Source organism: Molothrus aeneus, chromosome 1 (assembly GCF_037042795.1).
Source record: "Molothrus aeneus isolate 106 chromosome 1, BPBGC_Maene_1.0, whole genome shotgun sequence".
In the NCBI taxonomy this organism is placed as follows: Eukaryota; Metazoa; Chordata; class Aves; order Passeriformes; family Icteridae; genus Molothrus; species Molothrus aeneus.
The window spans coordinates 91,224,829-91,237,964 of record NC_089646.1 but is presented as its reverse complement, the minus strand read 5'-3'; the positions used below and the strand labels follow the sequence as shown (position 1 = coordinate 91,237,964).

Sequence of the window (13,136 nt, the reverse complement as noted above, 5' to 3'; positions counted from 1 at the left end):
CTACAGCAAACGTTTTTTAAATATATGTTACTTATGGTTTAACTTCACAATTACTGCTGCTGTCTATGGACATTATACTCAAGTGAATCTAATAACACTAGATACCAGGTTCTTTAGTTTAAACTAAAGTAAAAAGTAAAATTCCTTCTATCTGAGATTATTTTAATTGGACTTTTTGACTATTTGTCATAATGTGTTTGGGTTCAGATGAGCAGAGAAAATGTTAACAATACTGACAACTGAAATATCACTTACAATACATTTGGAGCAAAATGAAATAAATAAGGTTCTCAACAAGCTGCTATGGCTTCAAGCTATACACACATAGACCAGAAGTGTCTCCAGCAGACAAATTTAAGCTACATTTTCTATTTTTCATTGGCAACTGTATTAGCTGGGAAGTCTTTCAAACTCTAGGAATGACTGAGACAAATCTTTTCAGATTCTTAAATGATTTTTTAAAAAGAAATCTCCTTGCAGTTTAAGATGCCTTGTTCTAGGATATCTTCTACAAATTATACTAAAAAAGTGAAAACATCTCCTAATAAAATGCCAGAGCTACACTGGAAAGTAAGAACAAAGGAAAAGCAGCGGAGTGAAATGGTATATATTTTCTTGCAAATGTCAACATCAGAAGAGAAAACAACTGTTCTTTTTCTTACTGATTGCCAAGTATAGGAGAAGAGACTAACACTTCTAGATTGTCCTTATATAATCTAGGACAATCCTAGCTTTCAGATATCACCAGTTTCCATGTTGGAGGCAATAAACTCTCAAACAATGCACATCTACATACAGACAGATTATTTCCTAGGTATAAATTGTTGCTTCCGTGTTTCTTACTGTCAGTTTGTCCAGAAAGCTCTACTTCAGCTCCACTTCTAGAAACCAACCAGAGTGTTGGAACGTGTGTACAGCTGGCATTAAGCTATTACCTCCTGCCTATCAAAATTGCTCGTGTGACCTTTCTGGGAATACCATTAAGAGAGAAACAATCAGTATGGGTGCATGCACATAAAATTACTGCAAATAAATATAGCAGTAGGTAACATAATTCCTGACCATCTCCACAAAGAATGCAGTCTAAGCAGTGACCTCTCCTGCACTTGAATGAGCTCTTACTGAAATTCACTAATGGGTTCTGATAATCTATTATTTATTGCAACAGACTCTAATAGAGAGTCTTAGCAGAGGGCTCTGCTGTGTTTACAACCCTTGCAAATAAAATGTCTCTTTTTCTTTTCTATTTGGTTTTGAAAATCAGAACCCTTCCTCCCCCAAAATACACAGCTTGACTTGCTTTCATTTTACCTAATGCATCTTTAGCTTAATCTTATGGAAAGCTGTAGATACTGACTGATATGCAACGATTAGTATTACTTGGGCTTGAGGACATACCTCCATGTTATACTTTTCCACTGTCCTCCTCAAAGGATCCACAACCTGCCAGCAAATCAGGATGCAAAGATCAATCAGTAGCATCCCTCCAACTATCCCCAGTAGCTTCTGGTCTTTAATGATCTGGAGAGACAAAAAAAAAAAAAGAAAAAAGAAGTAGGGAGATTCCCATGAGCCACAGATAGACCCTATACAGCTTTATTCCTATACAGGGAGAAAGACACAGGTTGCTAATATTAAAGGTTTTTAACAATGAACAAAGAAAAGAAATATAGAAAGATGAAAGCAAGACAAATAATTTTAGTTCATTTCATGGGTGTTAGAAGTATCTGAAGTGCTTTCCCACTTCTAAAAAGACTTTGGGAAGACTCTCAAACATTTATATTGAAATCCAGGTTTAATATTAACTCCTGGAAAATGAGAAAAATATATTCTAGGGAGCCACTACTGTGTTTATGCATGCAAATGTGGAAAAATGTTCATCAGCCTCTCAGAGTAAAAGGCATTGAGGTAGTTTTCACTAAGATTTAGTTCTCACTCTTTCATAACCTTCTTGGATGTGGAAAATGCAGAAGTTATCAAAAGTTTATTCTGGATGTTTTTTGTGTCTATGTGTTTAATATTTGCCTCTGTTACCCAGGGAGCAGGAAGGAATGATATATTTTTTCTGTATTACAAAGGTCAGAGGCTTTAATGCACATCTAGCATAAAACATGCTTTTAATTTTGTTTGGGGTTTAGGTTCCAAACAGAAAAACAAGAGTTGCTGATAAAAATAAAAATCCAAACCATGTATTAGAGTCTTTTATAACTGCATGCAATCCCTATGTAATTTCTACTGTTGTACACATAGCGACACAGAAAAAATATACTGGAATTGCATTATTTCAGTTGCAAAGTTGTAATCATGTTGAAATATCAGGCCTAAATTAATTTTATTTCAGTGTTCTTGAGTCCATGGTCATGGTTTCTTAATTAATATCTACCTCTATTATTAAGAACACTCATCCAATAGTCAAAAGTTATTGCCAAATTGCTTTAACATGGACAAATACACATCTTTTTTTCCAAGTTTCCATTCTGGGAAACAGTTGACTTAATCCAAATGAAATATTCAAAAATATTAAGCCTGAGAAGCTTATGAAAGTTGTGATTATTTCAGTTCAATTTGATGAAATTATTAGGATTTCAAAAATGCATTAAAAAGCCAGAAGTGTCAGCTAATCTTAATAGAGGCAAGGTTAGTATTCATGCGTAGAATAAATTGTACTTGCATTACATTCTTATCAAGCTGAAGGAAATGATGAAAATGACCAAAATTTGAAATCATGTATAATGAACTTTAGAAAGTCTGGTTTTCATATTGCTTGGTGTGATATCTTTTCTGTTTCGAAAGTTGTTTCGGCAACATTGTGCACCACATTTTGTTAATCTGCGAGTTCATTTTAGAGATAATTTGGAATAAAGTAAGAGTAAAATAAAGGCTAGTAATCAGAATGAGCTAAAGGACTCGATACAATATTTTCATTTCCTGAGGCCAGTTATGTAAATCCATGTAGCTACCACTGACATAAAGCACTGGAAAGTGATGCTTTCCACATGTTTATGGCAGCAAGGAACCACTACACCCATCTCAGAATTCTAAGACAGCACAGGCATGTCTGGAGAGGGCTGCAGGGTGGGGAGGGTGCAGCTTTCATGGTGATAATGTCTTGCTGCTGGATGATTTGGCAAGGAGAGCTTTGCAAGGAAAAGGTGCCTTGGTGTGCTGTGCAAGGGGAGGAAGATTGTTGAAATGTGTTTCTTCATAAAGCTAAAATGAAAGCAGATATTAAGCAAAGATTCTCAGACACAGCTTGGTTCCCTTGTCTTCTTTGGGAAAACAGAATTTTGTCTGACCTTTTAGCTGTTTATCAAGTGGCAATCAGAGCTGAAAAGGAACAGGTTAGCCTTTTTTAATCTCTTTTGTAATGCCTGCAAACAGACCTTGAGTGAAACATACCTAGTACTGCTCCTAGTATGAGTGGAGACATGGAAGAGAAAACAATGGAGAGTCAAGTCCATAAAGAATTTGGATTTAGATGAAATGTTGACACTTTAATTCAAATTTCTTTTTGTCCCTCTTAAATGGCTAGGGAAATTTACTGTATTGGCATAGTTTAGTTGGTCTTCCTTTTTAACTGATGTAGTTTATTTTACTGAAGTTGGCTGCTGAAATATTATATGTTTAGCCTTTCTCAGTAGCCAGTAGGCAGGGATAAAAGCCTTTAAAAGACAATTCATCCCACCTATCCTGGGAAAAATTTAGGGTCAGAAAAATTAGTGTTCTGAAACATGTCCCTCCCTTCCTCCCTCCCCGCCCCCCAAGAGGAGGTGAAGACAATTGACTTCAGCTAAAAATATACATTTGACAAACTAAAAGCCATGTGAAAGCATCTTGCCAGAAATGTCTCCCTCTGCTCTTCTAAGTCAAAAAGGCTCCTTGAAAAAAACCGTCAAAATATTTTATCTTTCAAATGGAAATAGCACACATTTTACTTAGGATATGTAAGCAGCCCAATGTCTTCCATATTTTTATGAAGTATCTTCATATTGAAAGTAAGGTTGCATTGAATTCATATTTGCCAACCCCTAGTAATATTAGTCAATCTGGTACAGCAATGCCAGAAGCAAAAGAGTGAAAGGATATATTATTAAAAGTAGTCATACTGATAATCCACTCACAGAATCAAAATAAATAACTTCCTATTCATGATCACATTGCTAATGTTATCACATCACTTCTCCTTGCTCTTGTACATCTTTCATTTGTACCTTGCACTACTGCAGATCAGTATTTTAGTTTGAAAACCCTTTTTTTGGATAGGTAGTTATTAGAAAAAGATAAGAGTAGATATACAGCAAACAGTTGAGCTCTTCCTTGGATACCTCTTGGAGTAATTTTTCCTGCATTACTCTGCCCTTTTCTGGACAGAAGGGGAGTTGTATAACAGCAGCTGTCACTGGCAGCAGGTATTATTCATCCCTTACTCTGCCAGACAGCCAGGAGGAAGGCAAGCAAAAGAAAGCCCATAAGATAACCTAAGTGACCTAGACCAGCATGATGAGCTCTGCAAAACACACTGGTGCTGGTGCTGCTGCAGGGTGAGAGGGCTGAATGCAGGGTACCTGGGGCTGCCTCCCACACCCATCACAGACGCTGCCCTGTCCTTGGCAAAACCACTGCTGGAATACAGCTCTGAAGCAGAACTCCCCACCAGAATGCTAGCTTTCAGAACAAAACACTGAGGTTCAATTATTTTTCACTTCTGCCAGTTATTAGCAGCTTGTCCTAAAAGAGATTTGCCCTGAGAAATGCCACTGGTATATCACTAACAGCATTTCTAAAAGGCTTGCTGCTCTCCCCTTCCACATGCAGGAAGCCCAGCTTTCCCAGCCCTCATTCCCACCCACTAGAACTCCTTAAATTCAGTACATTCACTCCTCGGGAATCACCAGATGCACTGAAGGAGTCTTGACTCAGATCTTGCAAATCCAACAAATTCTCTGTCTGACAAAAGAAAGTAATGAGCTAGTGAGGCCCCTCACAATCAAAAATGTAATTTTTCTTTAAGAGGAAGGTTCTCATTTTTTTTTCTCTTTTCATTTTCCTTCAAGCAAACAGTAAATCAGCCTTTGCAGAAATACATGGTAGCTAATAAAATCCATTTATGCAAGTGCTCCTGAATCGTTGCTGAAGCCAAGCTCTCACACAGCAGCATCTGTGAGTCATATTTTCTACCATCTGTGATTGGATAGGTGAATCTGTCTCATCCTGGCAGATCTGCACACTGTTATAAATGCCATTGCAACCAGTCTGGACTATATATCTGGATATGGAGCGATCTGTCCTCAAAATAAATTCACTCAGAACAAAAGCTGGTAGGCCATTTTCTTCTCAGCAACATCACTGTATGGGCAAATCAGAACTATTCTGAAAACTCACGACCATGAAGACAGATCAAAGTCCTTACTCTCCACAGACCTTGCTGTCTGATTACAGGAGATATAAAATCTGCCTAAAGTTTCTGCTCGTGGAAACTCCTGAGGATTTTCTAGAACTATCACAGGCTGTACCACCTGCCACAGTAATTTCAACTGTCCATTTGGTTCTTATTGAATAAACCTTTTGTTGGGCTTTTTTCATTTGCTTTCTAAACCATACCCATTATGTCCTGGACAACTCTGTCATCCACCAGTTTGTGGGATCACCTGGAAATCTGGCAATCAACAGTAACTAAACATTAGGTTTGTTTTTTATAGTTACAGCTAGAGAAAACTTTCTATTATTTCTTGTCTTACTAGAAACCAAATCTGCAAATGTTCATGACATAGACCTTAAAGCTGTACTCCATTCTAAACCATGAAGAAAAAGTCTTACATATGAAGACTTACATCTCCAGGATGCAACATTAGTTTTGTACACTCTGATTTCCACAAACAGCTTCCAGCATGACTGAAGAGTTAATTTACTCCTGTCTTTTCTTCAGAGTTAGTTTCCTTATTAACAGATCACCTCCATTTGTCAGAATAAAATATCTTTAAATTTAAAGCTATATTAGCTAAATCTTTGCAGTTTGTTTGTTTGTTTGTTGGGTTTTTAATTGAATTCATAGAAACATAGACTGGAACTGCTTTTGCATTTATTAATAGGTTTTGATATAAATATATATATATTTTTTTCCATTTAAAATGTAGGATTTTTTTTGCTTAAGAAGGAAATTCTGGTTTCTCTTGTGTAGATCAACCCTGCCCAGTCTAGCTGACAGAGTAGTCCCTTGCCTTCTGGCACTAGCTGGATAAACACTTAATGTTATTAATTAACTTTTTTTTCAGTTGTCTCTTCCTCAGACTCCTGGGATGGAATCTGTAGAGAGAAACTCTCTTTAAAGGATCCCTCTGTGAAGCTTCCTAGACCTCATTCAATTAAATGAATATCACTGACATCAATTACAAAAGCCCTCAGAAATCTGAAACCAAATATTCTTCTCCCTGATACACAGAGAAATCCTGCTGATCAGAGTCCCCTCTCTGAACTGGAGGGGAAAGAAAATAAAATAGAGTTTGCAGGGAAAAAAATTGTAAAGTCTGTGAGCATGCAAAAGGGACCATAAAACCACTAGTGAACTTGCCTTCAGGATACTCTCTCCACTGCATAAACAAACCTTTCATTTCTCTCAGTGCGGTTCAGGGACACCTCGGGCTTGTCCCCCTACATTAAGTGGGTCGGCACAAGTGGGATGGTGCCAGGAGGTTGGGATGTAAAGTCAGTGGTGGTTGGGTGAACTTTACCCAACGTGGGCTGAGGGAGATTCTATCTTAGAGTTATTAAAGCCATTAATATTGTAGTGAACTATACTGTAATACATTCTTAATTTCTATTGTGTAATGGAATGAGAAAAAAGGACTATTGGAAACACATTATGCATTGTTCCCAGTAACTCCACAATGTTTTTTTCAACAGCTATTATGAGTACTTCCTATAATAGATTGTATGATTAGTATTGGCAATGCCTCCAGCTGCAATTACATTTGTTTTATGAGTGAATGCTAACGTTTTAAAAAACGTGTTGCAGTATTAAGGATTTTGACCAGTAAGTCACAGGGAGTAAAAAGCTAAGTTTTATTCTCTTAGAGGTATTTTGAATTATTTGATAGAAGACTTGTATATCTACTTATAAATGTTAAAAAAAACCCAAAACCCCAACATTTCTGTTTCCAGCAAGGATCTACTGTGACACCTGTAGTCTAAGAACTTGGTGACTACCTTTCAGGACAGTGGAGTGTGTGGTACTCCTGACAATAATGGACAATTGGATATGATCAAAAAGCTTGGCTTTGAGAATTAAATAGCTACAGTCACTAGCCTGCTAAAGCACATATTGCTAAAATGTGTCTTTGGTGACTCCTGTCCCTGGCAGACTCACTCTCCCATTAATGCTATTGCAAGTGTGGATGCGTTGACCCTATGCGCCCTGCTGCCAGGAGAAGAAATCGATTGGAAGATACCTTTCCTCTTTTCCAACTCATATTAAAAAAAAGTAGGAATATCCTAGTGGAGATGCTCCCTAGGGGAAGCAGAAGATAGAAGCTTTTCAGAGGTTAGAAATGGAGAGAGTTAAGTGATGGGTTAAAAAAAGTTATAAAAATCCTTGTTTTTGAAAGCCTGACCCTCAGTTATGACTACAATGCACGAGAGAATTGGAGAGGTGATTGTTTCACTAACATTGGTAATCCAACCATAATGAACACACAATTTGTTTTTCAATATAAATTTATATTGAAAAATGACTATTTTTCACAAACTATTTTGGAAGGACAAAAATAAAAAAGCATGTTAGTCTAAAAATGGCACTAAGAAATCCAACTTGACAGCATTAGAACCAACCATTCTTGCTGGTGGTCTGGAGAACTCTTAGAAAAAACCCTCAACATTGTGTTAACTTCTGCTCACAACCATAAGTAAAGCAAGATGTGCTGCCTTGAGAAACCGGCATATCCCACCAACACAGCAGGTCAAATTCACCTTTGAGAGAAATGCACTTGAGCTCAAGAACACATGGAATAAATGTAAAGGACTTTCTATGAGAGGTGTGAATTCTCATCTTTGGAGTTGAAAGGAACCCAAACCTTCAGGAAAAAAAAAAAAGTGCATGAAAGATTTGAATGTTCAGGAAGAAATATTCTGATTTTGTTTGATATTACATTAAAGTACCTAGACTTTAATATTTTTCTTAATGAAAAATTCTGTGGGAAAGCATACTTCATCATTACCAAATAGCTGGGAACATCAATGCACTTGATTACATTTACAATCCAATTTCAAGCTATTCAGGAATAAATTGCCTCATACTGTATAGCAACATGTTCTTTATTTCTCTGTCATCCAATAGTCTCATAATACATAGAAATTATGGTTGTAGCACCATTTATGAGCACTTCCATTTCACATAGAGTTTTCGCTGGTTTTGTCACTACTGAGGTTTACACTTATCAAGCTGTACCATGCAGAAATTTCCATACATAAATTACTTCAAAAGCAGATTTTTCTTCTAGATGTACAGTTCATTAGCTCAGCTTCTTTCTGTGACATGAGCTTGAGATTTAGCTTCACATTCCATATTTATATGAACGTAAATTTTAGAAATATGATTCCTGTTGTTCCTTGGTTGGCATTTTGGCTGATCAACTCTTATGGAAACCACGATGCTTATTTTACATCTAAGTTTGGATTCTAAGATTACACTGACTATTTTTAAAGTTTTGGACTTAAAATTTATAGTTGTAGCTATTTGGGAAAAAAAAAATCAAAATAATTTAGTTTCCACTTACATCACTTTAGGAAATGCTGTATCTGTTTATTAATAAACCATAAGACATACCTGAATAATTTACACTGCCCTGTAAGTATCAGAGATTACTTGGTCCAGTGGTAAATATTCATAATGAAAAAAAATCCTAAACAAAAGCAAATTTCAAACTGTCTTCTTTCTTACTCTCAAAGACTGAACAATGACACTGAACATTTCTTTAGGTATCCATATGCTGGTTCATTTTCAGCAGATGGTCCCTAATAGATTGTTGTACTGTTGGTATGGTTACCCAAAGCAAATTTTTGGATCTTGACACATCTCCTCTCCAGACTTACGATCTCTCACATATATTTAGTAGAATACAAGTGTATCCTAGGGGAAATCCACCATATAACTTCTTGTTATGCACACAAAATCTCTAGCACGATTTAAAAAAAAATCCTGGAAAAAATATAAACAGTCTGAACACTGACCTGGAAAAATATGTTATAGCAGAATTTACAGAAAAAACTGATTAGGTAACACAAACTACATTTATGCTAACTCAGAACTATGTCTACATAGGATTAAGTGAATAAATGAGATGTGGCCTATGAGGTTCTGACTGAAACCCTATGTCAACATAATCTGGAGAATTTTGCTTCATCTATTTTTAAAAGATTAAGATAATGGGTAACTTTTCAGGACTTTAGTGAGGAAAAACATAGATTGTAATAAATTCTAAATTCCATAAGTGGCTTGAAAAATTTACAGGAATGTTTATAGCCAGAGATGACACTCATTCTATAAACTTTCCTTACAGATGTTTTCAAATGAGGAATGGGGATAACAATCAAGCTGAGAAGAGAAGGCAGCAGCACATAAACCCATAACTGTGTAGCCTCCAGCTGCTTTCTCCCCTCTATTTCCCCCTCCCCCAGGGACGCTGTGCAATCACAGGAGCTGGCAGCATCCCTGCAGCTGGCACTGTGCAGGGTAGGAGCACACAGCCAGCTGCTGCCACCCTGACCTGGGAGATGAGGATTGGGCACTGCTCAGAGTAGCCCATGTACCCTGACCCCAGAAAGAGCCTGGATCATTTCTTACCCCTCCTACTTTTCTATACACCTGTTTTTGAACCATTAAATGTACAAGTTATTCAGTTGGGGTGGCCAGATTTGTTAAAAAATGGAGTGTAAAAGCAACAAGCTAAAATGTCTGAGAATTCCTGCACTGCTTCACTCAGGTAATAGATTTGCTTCTCAGAAACAAAGAAACAGAAGAATAAATTCTGAAAAAAATATGCTCTGAGAGAATCCTACAGCATAACAAATTCTGGAAAGTAGTTATTTTTTTTCATTTGATACTTAACTGTCTTATACATTAGACCACCTTTCTCAAAACTCCTACTGCCTTTTTCATTATGCATATTTTCTGGTTTAAAGAAAAGAATGAAAAGATGGTAACATAAAACTCTCTCTTTTACTGCACAGTCCTATTGCATGCCCAGAGCAGACTCACTACATTTGCTCCATGACAGTGGCATTCTGTAGGAAGCCAAGGCTTCACCGGTGTCCACGTAGGGAAAGAAATGTACATTGTAGAGATCCTAGCAAGCTGTAGTTTTTCAATTATTGACTTTGCAGCCACAACATAAAACTTCTAACGTTTTCATGAGCCCATTCTTCATAAAGAAAATGGAAAGAGGATTCAATTATAGAGAGAGCTGCATGCATCAGCAAGAGGGGCCTTTACATCTTTGCACACCTCATCAGCTTGAGCTAAAAGAGTCACTAGAAGCTATCAGGATCTGTACAACTGCATAACAGGAAGACAAGGCACATATTTTGCCTGTAGGTTTTATAGATACACAGTAATAGAAAGAAGAACAGTAATATTCAAAAATCCCGTGTTCAGATTTTATGCTCTGCCCACACTTCTTGTGAAATCGTTTTGGTCAGTCCTAATTTCAAGTTTTTTCTTGTCTCTTTCTCCATTCTCATTCCTGCTTTGCTTTCCTAGACTGCATCCCTACTTTTCAGGCCTCCCATTCTGCCTCTAAATTTCAATCCTTATCTAATTTTAAACCAGACCTAGTTCTTCAATTACAGTTTGCCATTTAAATACCATACTCAGGCTCTGCATTCCATCATGCTCAGCTTTCTTGATCACTTCTTAGAGACCTTCCTGCCTTTGCTGGCTTTGAAATTTAGTTTCCAAAGGAATTTTAATCCAAATTCAGTCTCCCTCTTCAATATCTTTCCCAGTATATAATCCCAAGATTTTCCTATTTTTTTTTTTCATCTGGACAGGCTTTCTCTCTTGAAGTAATTGGCAGGAAACCTGATTTCTCCTCATCAGTCTCTTTCCTGCTCCCAGTCTCTTGGCCCTGAAGTTCCCTTGCAGTGCCAGCCTCCCTTCCCCAGCCTACTGTCAAAAACATAATCTGTGCAATCTCCTTCCCATCTTTGCAAGGCATGAAGACCTCAGCTCTCTTCAGTACTCTTACAAGGACCTAGCAAGCCAAATAGATGACAACAAGTTTGCCAGATGGCAGCTTGACAGGCATAGCTGAGTCAGGTTAGATTGATAAATCATTTTTGTCTGTTGTGATTATTTGTATTTTTTTTTCCCTTTGATATTACCAATACAGAGAAAGCCTATATGAAGGAGTAGAATAATGTTGGCCAAACTATTGCAGCACAAGCCTCAAGAAAAGAGGCTGCTCTACACCCCTTTTGTCATTGTCTTGTATTTATCTTGTATTCATCTTGTAACAACTTTGTCAACATAAAGACATATGCCACCAGAAATCTACAGCAGTACTAATAACTGAGTACAATGATAATATTTTCAGTGAAAATTGAAGATAAAACATCCCTTCTCTGATGCCACAGTTGAAGAATTAAGTCCAAATAGACAAAGCCAGAGTGTACTCTGTTATGGGTAAGACAAGCTTATCATGGCAGCATCAACTGAGATGTATTGTACTTTCAAATACAACAAATGCAACAAGGCAACATTGTGACCTTGATCATCTTCATGCTTTAGTGCACCCATCTACAAATGGCCAAATGCTTGTCTTTGTAGGAGCAGAATTTATAACATTTATGGAGGCTTCAAATATTACTGCATAGAATTTCTGACTATTCCGGGCTTTATTTGGCATTCAGGAGTTGTGCAGGAGCAGTCACTGTGCAGGAGTGCTTCAACACCCCCAAAAACCCAAGACAGTGCAGATCCTAACAAAATGGACAACTTCTCGTCCTTCTAAATTTTCCAGAAGGCTTCGTTCTGTAAATGATTCAGCTAGCTAAAGCTTCCCCAGGACACCACATGCTCTCCTGCCACTGATATTCTCCTCTCCCTCCTCTTATCCACTGCCAGCCCTCCTGCTGCCAAGAAAAACAATAAACCAGTCCCCACCTCTCTCAGAGCAGAAGACATTCTGCAGCCCAAAACAACAGAAAGGAGACGTATGAAAACCAGAGCTGCACCTCAATTATAACTGTTACAGTTATTAGTTATTTTTAATACTAATTCTGTTTCACTTTCCATTATCTCTACTAACCTCTTCAAAACTCAAAAATAATTTATTTCCCCCTACTGATTTTGTCATTTCCATTTGACAAAAATTGATCCCCTTGCACCCCTCTGTTTCCAGCTAAAACTAATGCATTTTTAATTTGCTTCCTTTGAGCCCTAGCAAGATCAAAGATGGTGACAGAGCTCTGGGAATTTTGCAAAATTTATCCTTAGTAGTCTGATAACAGAATGAGTATATTCTGAATTTTTTTGTTTATTAATTTCCAGTAACTGAAGAGTGGATATATAAAAGGGTGAAAATAAAATAGACTTTTTAAAGCTTTATAAACAGCAGTTAATGAGAACTTTCAACTAATTCAAGACACTCCAACTCATTAAGTTTCACTTTCCTCTGCAGTAATATGGAGTGCATTATTATTATTATTATTTAAAATTCTGTATATTTCCTCACACTGAGACAGATATCCACTAATGCTTCAAAAAGCCACGTTGTATACCAAAGTGTACAATAAATGTACAGAAGCTTGCCCTATCTAATGAAGATAAACAGATTTACTCATCATATTCTCTCCTTTACTTAACACCCACTTTCAAGAAATGAATTAACCAGTGTTTTCAACAGCCACACAGGGATTCTTTAACTCTCTGAAGAAATTTCACTGTTGGCAAATATTTTCCTGAAGAAAATATTGAGGATGACAGGCAAAGGTTGTATGCCTAAGGGTCATACAGATTGTACTGTCATAGGTATATACAGGTAGTAACCAAAGTGATCACAAATGAATAAGTTCCACACTACTTAAATAATTTTGGAACTTTGTACTTCTCTGATTGCAATGCCAGTCTGCTCTGTCATGGCACA

The 13,136-nt window shown here is 37.1% G+C and overlaps 1 protein-coding gene across 2 annotated transcripts in view; it reads right to left on the bottom strand.

Annotated features, from left to right (window-relative positions):
• GABBR2 (gamma-aminobutyric acid type B receptor subunit 2) overlaps positions 1-13,136 on the bottom strand; it is a 457,582-nt gene that overhangs the window by 128,300 nt on the left and 316,146 nt on the right. Inside the window, exon 13 of one of the 2 annotated variants that reach the window (XM_066560578.1) lies at positions 1,399-1,521. The exons of the other annotated variant lie outside the window; for it this stretch is intronic. Coding sequence (XP_066416675.1) covers positions 1,399-1,521 — 123 coding nt within the window. The remainder of the gene's footprint in view (positions 1-1,398; positions 1,522-13,136) is intronic. 2 annotated transcript variants of the gene reach the window in all.